This window comes from Mesoplodon mirus (assembly GCF_964341445.2).
Source record: "Mesoplodon mirus genome assembly, chromosome: 9".
NCBI classification, from domain to species: domain Eukaryota; kingdom Metazoa; phylum Chordata; class Mammalia; order Artiodactyla; family Ziphiidae; genus Mesoplodon; species Mesoplodon mirus.
In genome coordinates this window covers 28,275,910-28,292,895 of record NC_138985.1, presented here as the reverse complement: position 1 = coordinate 28,292,895, position 16,986 = coordinate 28,275,910, and the positions used below count along the sequence as shown (strand labels likewise).

Below are 16,986 nucleotides of genomic sequence, written 5' to 3'. Positions count from 1 at the left end.
CCCTCACCAGATACCAAATCTGCCCATGCCTTGGTCTTGACTTCCCAGCCTCCAAAACTGTGAGCTATAAATTTTTGTTGTTTATAAGCCACCCATTCTGTGGTATTTTACTTTAGCAGCCCAAGCAGACTGAGATACCCACTTAATCTATTTCTTTATTTCAGATATTTTTAGTCTAGAACTTCCATTTGGTTCTTTTTTTATACTTTCCCTTACTCTGCTGAAATTCTTCATCTATTCATACATTCTAGCCTTCTTTTTCAGACAATCCATGAATGTGTTCACAATAGATGTTTTAAAATCCTTATCTTTAGTTCTGATATCTGGTTCATCTATGGGCCTGCTTCCACTGATAGATTTTTTTTGTTGATTTATCACATTTTCTTGCTTCTTTGCATGTTTTATAATCTTCCAAATTATCTATGGAACACTGTTTATAAAAGAACAATGGAGCCTAAAGTATACTATTTTTTTGTCTGTTTGTTTTCCCATTACAGCTCCAACTCTTTCCTATATCTGGAGGTTAAGAGGAGGAATGGATCATTCATATTTTGCTAAGAGCTGAGCTGGTTTAAAGCTGTGTTGCATCTCCCATGGCTAGATGTATGGATTTTCTATCCTAGCTTTCATCCTACAGAAGCCACTTCCCACCCTCAACAATATAACTGCTGCCTAGCTCACAAATTTTGACTACACACACACACACACACACACACACACAACTATTTTTGCCAACAAGTTAGGTCAGTGCCAATGACAACTCTATGAGCACACATTGTTTAACAAGTAAATATGACACCTTCAATCACACTTGACTCCTACTGGACAAGTGGAGTGTTTCTAGATTTCCTGGGCCAATACATCAAAAAGAGTCTGGGTCTGTCGTGCCTGTCTATATTCCTATTCAATTATGCTAGCTTAGTCCAGTTTTGGAGCCATTCCTGATTAATATCTAGCTGCAAATGAAGTCTATAATTAGTCCCAGTATCTGTATGCCCCTGAGCTTCATATTAGAATGTTATACTAGAAAAGACATGGGATCTGGAGTTAAACTAACTTGAGTTTATTTTTTTATTATTATTTTTTTCAGTTGTGACTCTTTTTTTCATCTTTATTGGAGTATAATTGCTTTACAATGTTGTGTTAGTTTCTGCTGTACAACAAAGTGAATCAGCTACATGTATATATCCCCGTATCCCCTCCCTTTTGAGCCTCCCTCCCACCCTCCCTATCCCACCCCTCTAGGTTGTCACAAAGCATCAAGCTGATCTCCTTGTGCTAAATGCTAGCCCCACTACTTCTTATATGTGTGATCCTGGCATCTTATTAAACTTTCTGAGTCCCAGTTTTGTTATCCATAAAACAGAGAAGACAATATCTGCCTCAGAGAATTGGGAGGATTAATGAGCATTTAGTAAGTAATGAGCACTGAATGAAATCTTGCCATGTGCTAGGTATTGAGCTAAGTGCTTCTCCCATGTTATCTCATTTAAATGTCACAATGTTCTTTACAATTCATCTTGCTATCATTATTTCCATTTACATATGAAAAAAATGAGTTTTAAAGAGGTAAAGTCACTTGCCTCAGGTCATATAAATCAGCAGTGGTAAAACATGGATATAAACCTAAAAAAAATCTGAATCAAGAGCCTGGAGTCTTTATCCACAATGCTGAAATTCCTGGAACTTACTGACCCTCAACAAAGTGCTTTTACTTTTACTAATTAAAATTATAAATTAATAATGTAAATAAAGTAAACCCTCATTAAGTCGACTTGGTCTAGATGACTATGCTCTATCTTAGTTTTCTATCTCCTAGCCACTAGAGGTTTGCAGCTAAGCCCGCATCAGAGTTAGAACTCTGACCTAGACCCCATGCCTCTTGCTTGAGGCCCTAACCTGCCCTGCTAATATCAGTTTCCTTACTCAGAAGGTAGAGCCTCACTCAACTACTTAGATGAACATTCCCAGAGCATACTCAAGGAATCATGTTAGTAGACGGTATGTTTAAAAAAATGTCATACGAATGCTGCATTTCTAAAACCCCTTCTCGTCACATATTAAACATTCTGAGAGGTCCTTCAGCTAAGAAATCAGATGAAGTTGGTTCGATCTAGTGTTTCCCAGGCTTACGTGAACACGGAACCCTTTTTTGAACAACTATTGATACCTCACCTTGAAGTGTTAACACATATACTGCCTTTATGTAAACATCTGTTTGTGTCTTGTTCCCTTGGATGCCTCACAGCCCCTAATGCAGAAATCAGTAAAGGCTCACAGAATGCATGAATAATGGAAAGAATGAGCAAACACCTAGTAGTAATCATTGTAACACAAATTGCTAATCTGGAGGGGGAAGAGAGTAGACATTTTTCCTTTTTGTTTCCTGACTTCTGTACCAAGTATACTAAAATGTTTAGACTCAGGTTGAAATGAAGCCTTAGATAGCACAAATGGAACCAAACAAGCAATTCACAATACATTATCTACATACACTTCTTTCCTTTTTTGGGGGGAAAGAGAAACCACAGAGAGAAGGGAGATAAAGGAGGATCTGTCTTAGGAAATGTTGCTTTTAGTGCAGCAGCTCTTACTGAACTAATCACTCCCTTGGTACATGTTAGGCTAATGTATTACTTACTAATTATTCCAGTATTTTACTGTGGTATTATTAATCAGGAGAAATTACTTTGGTGCTCATCTTTTATTCTATTATATTCTTACTTGACTTGAACTCTAATTCTTCCTTTTTACAGTGCTCAGTAGGCCTCTTACACCACATATAGCTTTATGACCAACATACTCACCCTTCCCATTCACTATTTTGGGTAGTATGATAAAGCACATAAAAAGTCATTATTCTTTTCCTTGAAAACTCTCAAAATATTGACGAGCACCTACTATGTTATGGACCTAGAGTATGCAATAACTTGAAAAGCAATTGCCCAGAGCAAAGAGTCAAAATCTACCTACCTAATAATAGGAGCTGGTATACAAGATAATGAGCAGTACACTTTGAAAATTAAAAAGATGGTTCTAGAAAAGACCAACTAAAAAGTACTGCTTGTCTTATTTTTATACCTGTCTATAGTAAATAATGAGGTTCAGATTTTCTTAGAAGCAGATGACATCAATAAGGAAGAGATACTATCCTCTCTTATCTAATCAACTACAATTCATGTTTCCGTTTCCAAGGCAGCATCCCTTCCTCAAGGACACTTCCTAAATCCAGGTAAAGTTCTCCCCTTGTCTGTGCTCACAGAGCTATGGTCTTTGCCTTCAGAATACCCTTATTGGCTATGATTTGAATGAGTTTCCCCTTCACTGGACTGTAAGCCTGGAAAGTCAGGGCTGGCTTTGCTCACCATTTTATCACCTACACTTAGCACAGCATCTGGCCCCATAGTAGCCACTCCACAAATATTTATGAATAAATAATACATGTTAAATAGTACATATTTGTGGAATAAATCTTGCTGCATACAGTGGTGACTGAAGTTCTCAAGGCAATGTAGTATCTGAAACACTACTTGACTCCTCAGTTGTTATTATTTCAAACTTTTTTCCTCGGAAGTAGAATTTCAGATAAGGAATGAATACAAATGAGCTAGCAACTTGGATCCCATTGGGCAAACTTATTCAGGTTTTAGATGCCCTAATTCTTAAATAATATAGAGTTGGGGTTCTAATTTTTAACTCATTGTATTGATTAATAGGACACTGTGTTTCTCCTTCTTGACTTGTCATTGTACTTTTCCACACATGTCTGCAATAAAGAAGGGAGTGGGTTACTGGACTGAGTGAATAGAGATGCTATTGAGCAGCCCAGTGAAGAAAGACAAAGTGATCCCAGAGAAAGCAATTAAATATCCCTCCTTCTAGTAACACCTAAGGATCTTAGGGGTATAAGTGACTGTGGTGGAGACAAATGTAGACAGACAACAGGTACCATTGGTTCTGTGGTTTGCAAGGAAGTAGAGTGTGACTCTTTCTTGGGGAGGGAGACCAGTGTCGGAAGTGGGAGGAGAGAAATGATAATTCAATGGAGGTAGAGCTGAGAGGGGCCTGGCTCCCTGCCCGTTTTCACATAGCATGTTCCAGGGCAGCTGGGGGCCTGAACTGTCTGCTGAAGAAAGCAGTGGAGGAGACAAGGAGGTTTTTATTGAGTTCCTGTGTGTATGATGTCATTAGATTGTATATTGACTTAATGTTGACATGTGCATTTTCTAGTATATTCTGCTGAATTCCTTGACATAACTTTCCAGCGAGAGTGCTTGTCTGGTATGTCAGATATTTTCAAGAGGGCTGGGAAAGCAGAAAAGAACACCTGGAAATATTTCATAAAATTAATTACTTGAGGGAATACATGAAAAATTGCAGATACACGTGCTACAATATAAGGTTAGTGGACCATGCCATATTTCCTTCTAACAATTGCCTACATTGTGTTATTTTTCACTTAAGTGAGACTTTATTAGTTTACCCTTCGTGGTCACTGATTCTCCAGTGAAAAAAGGATCCTCTGTGTTTGGTCTCCTCAGATTTGAAAAGACCCAAAGATAAGATGAAATTGGAACCTGACTCAGGAAACAAAGATATTCCCAGACAATTGTTAATCTAACCTGGGGAGACTTATTAACAGTCGGTCAAGATTTGCCTGGAAAATTCCCCTTAACATGAGCTTTTGGTAGAAAGACGGCGGTCTTTCTACATAGATCCTCAGTCCACAGACCTGAACTCCATTCCACGTTGTTCAGTGGGCAGCTTTAAGCAAGCCCCTTGCTTCCCTCAGCCTGTTTCCTCAGTTATCAAATGACGATACGTTCCTGTGATAGCTCTGTCCACCGCTTATGATTGGAGGGAAGGTCATGGACATTAAAGCACTTGGAAATTTGAAAGTAATGAACAAATGTAAAACAGAATTATTAAAAGGGTGGATTCAAGCCTGCTGCAGAACTACCGGCAGCCATAATAAAATCATATTTAATCTGGCAATTTGTTAATGGACCTCTATTCAGGCCCATATATAAAGTGAAGCTCATACAGGATGTAGATTTGTACATATCCAGATGGTGTGTAAATGCAGCCTGCATCATCATCACTGTTACCACCAGCACCTTCATTATCATTATCATCAGCATCACCGTCATCATCATTATCATCACTATTGATGTTGGACCACCACTGTGCGTCAGGCATGAGACGGGACTTTTCCCTTCATGCTACCATTAAATTCTCTCAACAACCCACAAGACTGCTCTTTTATTATCCTCCTTTGAGAAAAGAGGGGTTACAGGCTCCATGAAGTTGCCAGTGGTTCCCAAACTCAGCTGTGCATCAAAATGACCTGAGGACTTTTCAAAAATGCAGATACCTGGGTTTCACATAAAAGCTACTGAAGCAGGGACTCTACTGATGGATCCCAGGCAGCTGGAAATTTGTTTTCAAGCTCTACAGATGGTTATCCTGAGCAGGCAGACTTGTGAATGACTGGGCTAAGTAACTTCCCCAAGGTCGCATAGCTGGGAGCAAAGCTGGACCCTAACCCAGGCTAGCCACTGGAAATCTGTCAGCTCTTAACCACTTTTCTGTCTTGCCTGCCTGGCAATAACAATCTACTTAACTGAACAACTGTCTTTTAATGACTTTAATTGGCTTTTCCACATTCTACCTCCACTATTAAACTATACTGCAAGATAACTTTTCCCTTAATGACCATTTAAATGTTTCATATGAATGACTTAGTTCCCAAGGATATTTTATACTGAGGCCAGTTGCTAATGATATGGTAGCATTTACCTATAGCTGAATGTAATAACTAATAAAAATTAAGATCACAAAATGTGTGGGTCTGTGTTTGACTGTGGGGAACTCATAACCATTGATCAGATAATGTCCATTTGGTGCTGAAGGAGTTTTGTACAAGGGGCTGTGAGGGGAAGTGGATGGGGCCCAGGGCAATAGTGGAAGCCTATGCTTTTTCTACTTAAAGGTCCACGTGAATTTCCCAGGAATCGTATTAAAATGCATATGTTGATTTAGGATTCCTGGAGTGGGCTTGACAGTCTGCATTTCTAAGCTCCCAGATGGTGCTAAAGCTGCTGGCTCCTGGGTATAGGCAATTGTAACATAGGGTGGCTATGAGGAGATCCACTCAGAAGAATGAGCACAGGCCTGATGAGTGAGGCCTCAGACTGCCCATCACTGATGGGGATACTGAGTGTGAAGGACACTCAGAGGTATGCTTCTGACATGAGAGAAGCAACATAGGGGACTCATGGCCCAGCAAAGACTCTTTTATCTACTATGGAGTAGGGAAAGGTTATTCGTTTAAGTAAAAAGTACATTTAAACATTGATTAGAGGGCTTACAAACATACGGTTATGCTATTTATATACATTTGGAAATAGTCTGTATAAGTCAAATGAGTGAATTCTAGGCCAACACTCGTTGACCAGCTGGAACAAGAAGGAGGGTGCTGCTGAACGCTGACTTTCTTGGGAGGATCCCATGAGCCAAGGCTCCCGTGGCACGTGCCCCGTCTAGCTCAGGGGACACTGCTTGTTGTAGTTGCTGTGGTCACATCCCTACCTGTCCGCTGATGAATGGCATGGTACTCTGAAAAGCCACATAGAAATGAAAATAAACAGCAATTGGAACAAAGCATGTGCTTTGGTTAATGCATTTTGTTCAAGTCTGGGGAAGGTTTTGTTGGTGGAATTGTCTAAGGGACAAAAGGTGAAATAACCAGAGAATGAGCTTGCGTTTTAACTAGGTGGAAGTGTAATGAAACCGTAACTCTAAGACCTGTGACTGTCCAGAGTGAAAATATACTAGGTGTGGTGACTTGCATTAAGTCTCCTGCTCTGATGGGCCAAATGAAAGCACTCTGGGATTGCAAAAGGATGGGGCTCATTCTTCGACTAGATGGCTTCTCCAACTTAACCTGGGACTATGTGAGCTTGGCAACGCCCTGATAGTCCCTTGCAGCAGGCAAAGAGGGTTAAATCTACAGAAAGTGATTGGTGCGGAAGGAAGGAGGAGAAAGTTTCACAGTGCCCATCTAGTAAGGAAGGGTCCTGATACTGGAGACATCACTGTCCTGCACATGTGCAGGGCTGGCAACAAAACGGTCTGGAACCATGGCTGCCTTCAGAGGCCAACAGGAGGCGAGCTAAGTGAGAATAATGACGATCAGAAGGTCCTAACAGGGACCCCCTCATTTAGCTCTTGCCCACCGCTGCCAAGCAGAACATGAGTCCAGGGCTGCAAGAGCTTTTGCTTTGTTTCAAAAGGAGCTATGATTCGAAAATTTTATATAAAATTATCCATTTTTTTAAGTCATCAACAAAATCACATCCAAAAAATAAATAAATAAAGCCACTGGCAGCTAAATATAAATAATGTCATTAGGGAGTATAGAGGTGGTGACCATGGGGCTATATTTTTACACAAATTCAGAGACAGCATGGGTTTTCAGAGACTGAACCCAGAGGTGGGTTGAAGTAGCAGAGCAGGTGAACACAGGGTGTCCCCAAGCCCTCTCTTCTCCATCCATCTTTACTCTGTTCTTTCTTTCTTCTTAGCCCTTCTCCATTCCTGACATCATGTTATAAACTTATTTGTGACCTTCATTTTCTGACAACGCCTCCCCTCAACTAGAATGAATGCTTCATGAGGGCTGGGGCTTTTCTGTCTGTTCTTGGCTGTCTCCTCCACACCTCTACCATGTCTGGTACGTAGTAGGTGCTTGCTTAATAGGTGCCCAGTGAATAATAAATGACTGGTACATGCCTCCATCTAAAACATCGAAGCCAGGATGAACTTGTGGCATAGGGCCTTTACTCCAGAGTCTGATGTCCAATTACTAGTGGTTCATGAGGCTGCTTTCGGCCAGGGTGACCCAGGATAACGTCTATCCGAAAATCTGAAGGAGAATAAAATACTCCCAATCCTACTTCTACTTTGTTTTAAAAAATCTGCAAGAGAGAAAAGCAAATACACATCCATTTGTGATGTGTATTTAGCTGTGATCATGAAAATACTGACTTATTATTTGAAATCGTGTAAAACAAGAACATTCATTAAGAAAGCATAGATGAACAAACAGACCCAGGAGCCATATCTGCTGACACACAGTGCTGTACTGAGACTGAAGCAGGACATTAGCAATGCTGCATTCTCTAAGAATTCTGCACAACACAAACTGGACATGAGGGGATAAAAAGCAATGCTGGGGAACTTCTAGTTCTTTCTGAAAAAGAAAATTCTGGCTCTAAATCTGGCACTACCCAGCAAGAGGGGCATCTCATCTGTGGCTGCCTATAAAGCTGGCACTCCTTTGCTTGAACAAAACCACTTACTATACACTACTTCAAATAAACAAAACTCAAAACAGACACACATGCATGTTTTTTGGCCACCTGCCGTCTGAGGAAAATAGCTATGTAATGTGCATGCCCTAGTTTAAACCAGTCTTTGAATTTCACACAAAAGCATCCTTCCTCTACCAATTTCCCTTTCTAAAGTTGAATCCACAAAAGGACTAGAAATATATTTCCTGTTCAGTGAGAAAAAAATATGTTTAAAGGGCAGTCCAGACCTTTTGTAAAAACACTTACTTCCAAAGAACAGGACAGATTATGTATTCAAAACAAGACACCTTCTATAGAGCAGACCAAAAAGCTGTTCAATGCCCTGGCCTCGCTCTGTGCTTGCAGCTCCCGCCCTGCTGGGCATTGAGCCTGCATGGTCTGGTCCTCTGGGGCTGCTGCATCAGGATGATGCTCAGAACAATCATTGGGACAGGCTGTGAGCAAGTCAGCATGGCAGTCTTATCTCTGTGCTGAGGCTACTGCCTCCTAATGGGAAAATATTGGTGGTAGAGCTCTCCCTTCAGGTACAGGGAGAACCAAGGCTCCCCAGATGATCTGACTTTGGGGGAGGGAGGGGCGCCCATCACCTGTTGGGCAGAGGCAAGCAGTCCCTGAAGAAGGCATCCTTTGTCAGGTCAGACCCCTTCCAGACTCACCCAAGGCTATTGGTCTCCTTGACATAGTTTCTTGACTCTGCCAAGGACATGACCCAGCTCACTCACTAGCAGTGGGCATCACACTATTTATCTCTCATAGTCCAGGAGGGCTGAACTGAAGGCAGTGACCAGAGAAAGGTTAGAGGGGAGACCATGGTGGTCTCAGTGAAGTTGAAACTCAGTGAAGTTGAAAGCTTGCGGCTTCACATGCAGGGAGATTTAGCTACAGTAGTCATTGGAATACAGTGGCTTAGGACTCTGGAAATTGAAGGCTATTTTGGGGTGGGGTGGGGTGGGGTAGGGTGGGGTAGGGGAGGAACTGAGAAGGAGGCGGGGGAGGGGGAGGAGGGGGGAGGGCAACAGTCAGCTTTTTAATTGAGTTTCCAAATCAATACGTGTAGAGAATGAATGATATACTGATTTTCTACTGGTGTTAAGATGACAAATTGTGGGGTGGAATTGAAGGCTTCTGATGACTTTTTCCCTTTATGCCTGGATGATACCGTAACTGAAAAGCAAGACAGAGATATAGAGGAAATTTAAGGAAGCCGGCTGCGGGTTTTAGAAGCCCAAGGATTCACACCTCTGTCTACTAATACATTCTAGACACGGAGCTCACCCCTGTGGACCTGATGGGGTGGGGATAAGTTGTAGGAAATCCTGGGATCCTTTACAGTTTGGAAGATGTAAACAAGAACACAAAAGTTATGGAGCCATGAGGTGTCCTTTATCATACAGAATTTGGGGTCAAGGAGAAACAGTGGGTCAGGAACATTCCATATCAGGAGTTGTGAGCAGACACGGGTCTGTGGAGTGTGCAGTCATGAACAGACAGGAAGCTGAGTGGAGCTCAGGACTGAGCCTGGGGTGCCCCTGGGCCCTGCCATCTCTGGGTGATCCTGGATAACACACTATCTCTCTGGGCTTCGGTTTCGGCAGGAGAAGGTTTAAGATCCCTGGAATTTAATGCCCTGTTCTTCTAAGTCTGTCCACTTAGCACATGCCCTGATCCAGAGAGAAATCTAAGGAGCCATGCTTTTCTCTCTATTTCTTCCATTCCCTCCCCAACCTTCCACATAAGGCAGTAAATTCCAGCAAAGGACCATATCTCAGTGCTATCTCTACTCCAGCTGCTTCTGACCAAATTCTGAAAAGCCCAGAAGAACAGATTTTCTGGAGTCTTTGGAGAGCGTTGCAGATGAGCTGCTCCTTTAAGAAAGGACTCCTCGCCCGGCGGCTAGGAGGGTGGCAACTGACACCTAGACAACTCCTTCAGGCCCACCTCAGCCTTGGGGTGTGCGTGGTCTTCTTAGGGGGCCCTGAGCTATGAGAGGGTACAAGGGCCTGGTTGATCCCACACAACATGGGTGTCTCAAAACAGGCAGGCTTTGCTCCTGAGGGGTCACCAGGCTGGAAGGGACTACTTCCTTCTTCTCTCCCAGGCTTTACTTCTCTCTTGAACAACCAGCATCTACGTCCCCGTGGACCTGACAAGCAGAGATGCTAGTCATTGTAACGTGTAAAGCCTAAGGTTTTTTTGTTTGTTTTTCTGAAAAGGAACATTGACAGGCTATCTTTGAGCAAGAAGATCCTCTTTGTAGCATAAAGACAGGCAGTGTAGATTTCTTTCCCATTCTCTTATTCACAGACACACAGAGACTTAGTTCCCACCAGCTGTAACCAGTGGTTCTCAACCAGAGGTGCCTATAAGACATTTTCAAAATGCAAATGCCCAGACTCTACATGCAAAGCTATACTTAGTGGTTTGAGAGGTACCCTGGTTGAGAACCACTGGTTTTAGCATGAATGCTTCATCTTCTTCCAGAGATGAGCATTTATCCTGCTGAGGACCATTCCAGAAGCTGAAAAGCATATCTACATTAAATGCTCAATTAAATGATCCCTAGTTCACCTCCAGATATTTTGGCAAATCCAGCCAGTAATGCTGCAGACTCATTTTGTAACATGGTGAATCTTCTTGGAAAATATTATAGAGAGGTGTAGAAAACCTTAGGATCGTTTTCGACTTTGAAGATTTAAGCGAAGAAGGCAAAAGTTATGGGGCCATAAGATTTCCTTTATCTTGCAGCGTTTGGGGCAGGGAATTTTAAAGTGAGTTTCCACGGCAACTGGAAATAAGGCAGCTGGTCTGTCCCCTCAGGTTTCTAGCATCACCATTGTGCAGGAGGTTGTGGCTATGCTCACATTTCACAAACTAAGTCCCTTGGGAGCATCAGTTGTGATCGCTGTCTTCTCTCCCCTGTTAATCAGGGACAGCTCACTCACATAAATGTCAGGGGAGAATATTCGACTCTTGTGTTTCCTGCATCACTGAATAAAATCCCCTGAGATGATGTGTGTGCCCATGTAGCTTCGCTATTGGATTCAGAGAGGTTTTTTTCGAGGCAAGGTTTGTATCTGAAGACACACAGGAACTGAGATTCCCTAGGACAGGGAAGCCCTCCACTTGCCAAGGACATTAGTCTTGGAAAGAGGAAAGCGGGGGGCATTCTCCCAGAATGTTAAATGCACCCAAAGGAACTATGTGATATTTTAAAAATACTTCTCACTATATCTTCACAGCCAAAAAGAAAATTCAGAAGTCCCAGGGGAATGTAAACGGATGAGAGGGCTGCGCATCGGGGAAAATTTTCTCTTAGCAAAAGTCAAGTGTTCTCCACTTGGGGAAGACGAGGGGCGGGAATAACTGAGTGAACTTCGAGAAAGCAACTCTGCTGACAGCACAACCAACTGGGACGTGCAATAAGAAAAGGGCATTTAAAGTCACTGCACTGTGACCGCCCCTGGACATTTCGCAGCACATGATTAAGCCCTAATTTAATGCTTCCTGAATACAACACATTAAATGCTTGTCTCTAAGTGTGTTCCTCAAAACTCACTAATTAAGAAAGCTCCCCTCTGGGTGCTCTGGAAGTGGTGCCCTGTGGGTGGGGTGGAAGAGAAGAGCTGAGTCTGAGGCTCTCTCTTCCTCCTGCAAGCTGGGCAAGACCAGGATGCTCACGAAACATCCCCCGCTTCCCTCTCCTTACCACATGGTTATTTCAGGGATTAGCTGAATCCGCGTGTGGATATGCTTAGTAAATTTGTGAAGAGCTATGCAGATGTGAGCTTTTATTATTATTATTTTTTTAAAGCCTCATCTAAAGATTGGCTGTGTGCATATTCCCAGAGCAACATCAGGGGCCGGGAGTCCAGCTCAGAGAGGCTGGCCGCATTTGAGTTCGTGTTCCTCACTTACCCACCAGGAGACTTAGAGCAGTGACCCAGTTCTCTCATACATAAGATGGGAACAACGGTCGTACCTACCTCTTCAGATTGTTATGAGTGGAGAGAGGAAGTCACGCAAGAAAAGCATACTATACAAATCATGATGCACGGTGCCCAGTAAATGTGAGCTGTGATTATTACAAACCAGGGCTGCCACTGAAAATTGTAAAACTGTGCAGTGCTAGGAGAGGACCTGGAGGGAAGTCTGAGGGGGCTGGAGGAAGGTCCTTCTGGGAGAGCCACCAGCTGCTCGAGGCCCCTTGCCATGACCTGACAACCTCCCAGCAGCCGGCCCGACTCTGAGTCAGCAGGAGAAATCGTTGCTCTGGTCTCCAGGCATATTTCTCTGTGTCCATATCAACTGTAAGGTAATGACCCACAGCCCAGCAGAGCTCTCAGCTGTGATTTTGGAAGGACCATCAGAGAGTGTTCGCTTCCAGGTACAAATTCACTTGTGACAACTAGACGTTCACATCACACAAGAGGAACTCGACATGCAAACCACATTATCTCAGAATGGAGCACAGTCAAAGTCGGGGTGGATGCAGGCAGTGGGGGAGGCGGGTGGGTGATGGATCTCAAATGTCAGGGCTGCACTCGAGAGAACTCCTGGGCTGGGGCAATCGCGAAGGGCTCTGGGTTGAGGCACATTCCATTATGAGTGGAGTGGGTTTATAATGGAATGACATGGATGGGTTCTTATAATCAGAAAAACACACTGACCTTCACACTACACAGGTGCAGCAGCATAATGACCCACCACGTGTACGCGCATCAATTCCTGGGGAAAAGTCCAACGAGGTTAACTCAGCGTGTATCCCAAGCAAACAAAATCAGCGATATCACCCGCGTGAAGAACACTCTGCCACCCCCCACCCCTGCCAAGAGAACTGGTTTGGGCAGCGGACATGTACAAGGAAAGATTACACGAAGATCATACTCATTTTGGAAAAAAAAAATGGACAAATTTCAGCAAGCAGCCTTATTTTATGCCGTGAATCATTTGACTTGGATTTTTAAAATTTAAGGGGTAAGAATCATGAGTCTAGAAAAAAAAATTATTTTTCCTTTTCAGGAAACAAGGATTTGGGGATGTGGGATCTGAAGGGAGGGAAAGTTCTGTTCCCCCAGCCTTCTGAGAAAACTACCTAAAAGCATCCTCAGATATGTTCCACTCGTAAGACCCCCTCCACCAGAAAACAACCAGATCTGTAGTTAAACTGCTGAAAATATCACTGACTTATCTAGGCGCCTTTAGTCACTCAGGCATTTACTCAGATGTGAAAGACTCAAGAGGAAGCCCCATCCCCTTGCAGCGTGTCACCCCAAATGTCAGTCACTAGTCACGCCATCAGCACTTTCAATAGAGAAACCATGTCAACAATTAGGACTTGAACAGAGAGATGCCAGGCGTAGGAAAATTGCTGCTGGTATTCCACCAGGGTCCTCTTAATCTGGGTATCATTTTGGTTCCTGAGTTTTAAATTCTCATTTTATTCACTCACCTTCCTCTGAAGGTAAAGTTGTGGTCAGAGTAATCAATATGGCCTTATTCCAGAAGAAAGCGGTATGTGATCCAGCTTTCCAAAACCCCAGTGAAACCTGAAGCTTTGCTGATAAATGGGTTCATGTAAGAAATGAGCTGCAAGCTTGCATTTTGTGTGCCTGGATTATCTTCCTGTCCCTGGTCCAAGCAGATGTGAATAGGAAAGAGAGAGAGGTTCAGCCTCCATATTCTAAGATTCTGCTCTATTCCAACGTCACGTTGGGCGCTCCTGGGCTCTGCGTGGCTGAGGCCCCTTTCCCTGACATGACCACTGGCCTCCCAGCTGCCCCTTAGGCTGCTCCCAGATGAGCTGCATCTGCAGTCTTTCCCATGCTGGAAGTCCCCAGATCCCCCTATATCCACACGAGGGCCCCTATATTCCCACCCATGGCCTCGATTACTCTGTGGATATTGACAACATCCACGTTTCGTTGACAGTTCAGCGTTCTCATCTGAAGTCCAAACCCAGCATCCACTGGGACTTCTCAGAGCCCTCCAAACACAGGGCAAAAGGAGCTCAGGATCTTTATCCTCAAGCCTGACTCAGTAAGGTCTCCTCATCCACTGGGTCTCCTGTTGGGAACTCTGGCATCCACCCCAGGTCCTCTTTCCCCCCCAGACCATCCTCTACATCCAACCAAGCCCCCAGTTCACTCACTCATTCCTCTTAACCATTCTAGATCCATCTGCTTTTCACCATTTCTACCTCCTCCGTAATGGCCCAAGCCTCCCTTTCCTTTCCAGTCTCAGTTGATCCTAACTGGTCTCCAACCCCACCCCAAAGACATCCTCTGCAACAGGCAGAATGCTTCTTAAAAAGGGAACATCTGACCACACCACTTCCTTGCTTTAGTGGCTTCACACTTCTTTTAGGCTAAAGTGCTAAATACCAGTTCGAGACTTAACTGCAGACAAACGTGCCAAATGGATCTGGCCCTGCTTCCTCCCCGGCCCCGCTGCTTCCCCCTCTCCCCACCCTCTGACCACTCGGGGAGTTTCACAGCCTTCAGAGACACTCACCTCTCTTTTCTTGGAGGCTGCAGCATGCTGTTCCCTCTGTCTGAAACACGCTTCCCTCAGCCCTTTCCTCTCCACAACCTTCAGGTCTTGGTCTCCCTGGGACCACCCTGCCCCACCTCTCACACCCAGCCAGAACATATGCCGCTGGAACAGAATTCTGTATTTATTTTAGCAGGTTTGAAAATAATTCTAAAGAACTAGGTATGTAATTTGTTTAACATCTGTCTTGCAAAGATGACCTGGAATTCTCAGAGCTGGGGCTGTCCAAGGAGTGCTCTCTACGTGCAGTGAGAATTGGACAAATAAATGAATGAATGATCAGGGACTGTGTACACCCTTGAGGAACTCACAGTCTAGACTTTAGAAGATATTAAAGGAGGCTTTTGTTGCATCTTCCCTAAGCCAAATGTTGATCCAATTAATCACACACACACACACACACACACACACACACACACACACACACATTAGGAGAGTAAGCAGAAAAGAAAAAAAAACCATTCAAATTAGACATTACCTATTTAGCACCTAGCCCTGGAGATACTGGTGTATTTCACTTTACAGTTTACCGTAAATTGTTTTCTTACAGTTTACTAACTGTTTAACTGCAAAGCTTGACTCTGGCAAAGAAGGAAGAGAGCAGAAGTGGAGACTTTATAAACAGAGTGAACGAGATGAAAAAGGACCCATCTCTAGATCCCCAAATTCCATGCCACCCTACCAAAGAGGACCCAGAGAGAACCCTCTCCCCTCAGGAATAAGCTGGAGCTCAAGGAAATTAAGGAATGAGATGGGCACCAAGTGGCCTGTCTACATGAAAGCAACCAGACATGTCTCTATCCTCTGCTTTCAACCAGCCTAAGCTTTACAAATCCACAGGGGCTCTTCCCTTGAATGAGTGCAAAGATTTCAAGCAGAAAAAACCCCACAAGAAATGACAGTTGAACGTATTAGTGATCAGCAAAGTTGTACCTTATAAATAACCTGAGATTAGACAATTCTTCCTTCAAACGCACCAGTGATTTAATGCAGCTCTAGACACTTCTTCTATTGCTCTCCAGGGGCTGTGACCCTTGGGGAACACTATTGGAGCCCAGCGCACAGAGTGGCAGGAAAGTCAAGTGGGAAGGACACATATGAAGACCCTGGCAGCAGTGCCTGCAGTAGAAGCTCCAGGAGAGCAGGGACTGCATCGCAAGGACAGTGCTCGACGAGCTGCTCCTTCATGGGTCCCTGTGTCAGCTCTCCAAGCCCCTGGCATCCACACTCGCACCCTGTTAAAAAACCCCCGACAGTGCCATTCTATCAGTCAAGGCTGAAAGGTGGCAAAAGCTGTGAAATATGGAAAGGTGGGGACACTGTGCCTCCGCTACTATGTCACCTGGGTAGAAGTTACCATCATTAAAAATCAAATAAACCAGTTAAGATATTACTCCAGGGCCAATATTGATCCTGCCCCAATCCAAATGGGCTAAGATTAAAAACCCAATCCAGAGAGCAGACACTGGCCCTCAGACCACACGGTGATTTATCATGTGCTAAAACAAACTTGTTTTAGTTTTGCTTCCCTCCTGTTCCGTTCTGTCAGCATCTGATAAGTGGGGGATTATTGAGGAAGAGATCAAGATCATTCACAGGTGGAATGGATAAAAGTGAGCAACATACAAGATGACATAGTTTTAAAACTTTTTTTGTAGTTATAGAAACAGTGTACATTTGCTGTTTAAAAAGCCAAGCCACACAGATAATACAAGGAAAAGTCACTCATAACCTCATCCCTGAAGAAAGCCAGAGATTCTGGTTGGCACTGGGTTCCTCATTTCTAAGGAGCCCTCTGAGGCAAGTCTAACCAAGGTGCCACCTTCTGGGTGGCCAGGTCTTTGCGGGTCCTTCTGGCCTGTAGGTGGGCATCACAGGAAAGGAGCCCCAGAGTTGCTGGCCCTCAAAGGAGGTTTGTGCTACTGAAAAAGAATTTACACTACCTTTAAATGGATGTATCTCATATCATCAGAAACCCGGTCAGCTAGTTCAATCACCCCACCATCATGACTATCAATCATTTTAACTCCTCCTCAGTATGGATGATTGACACCTAGGATCT

The 16,986-nt window shown here is 43.7% G+C and overlaps 1 protein-coding gene across 3 annotated transcripts in view; it reads right to left on the bottom strand.

Annotated features, from left to right (window-relative positions):
• HECW1 (HECT, C2 and WW domain containing E3 ubiquitin protein ligase 1) overlaps positions 1-16,986 on the bottom strand; it is a gene marked incomplete at both ends in the record, with an annotated part of 618,153 nt that overhangs the window by 299,450 nt on the left and 301,717 nt on the right. The window contains one exon of one of the 3 annotated variants that reach the window (XM_082632478.1): positions 13,043-13,087. The exons of the other annotated variants lie outside the window; for them this stretch is intronic. Within the exon in view, the coding sequence (XP_082488604.1) occupies positions 13,043-13,069 (27 nt within the window). Of the gene's footprint in view, positions 1-13,042; positions 13,088-16,986 lie in introns of those variants that run through there. 3 annotated transcript variants of the gene reach the window in all.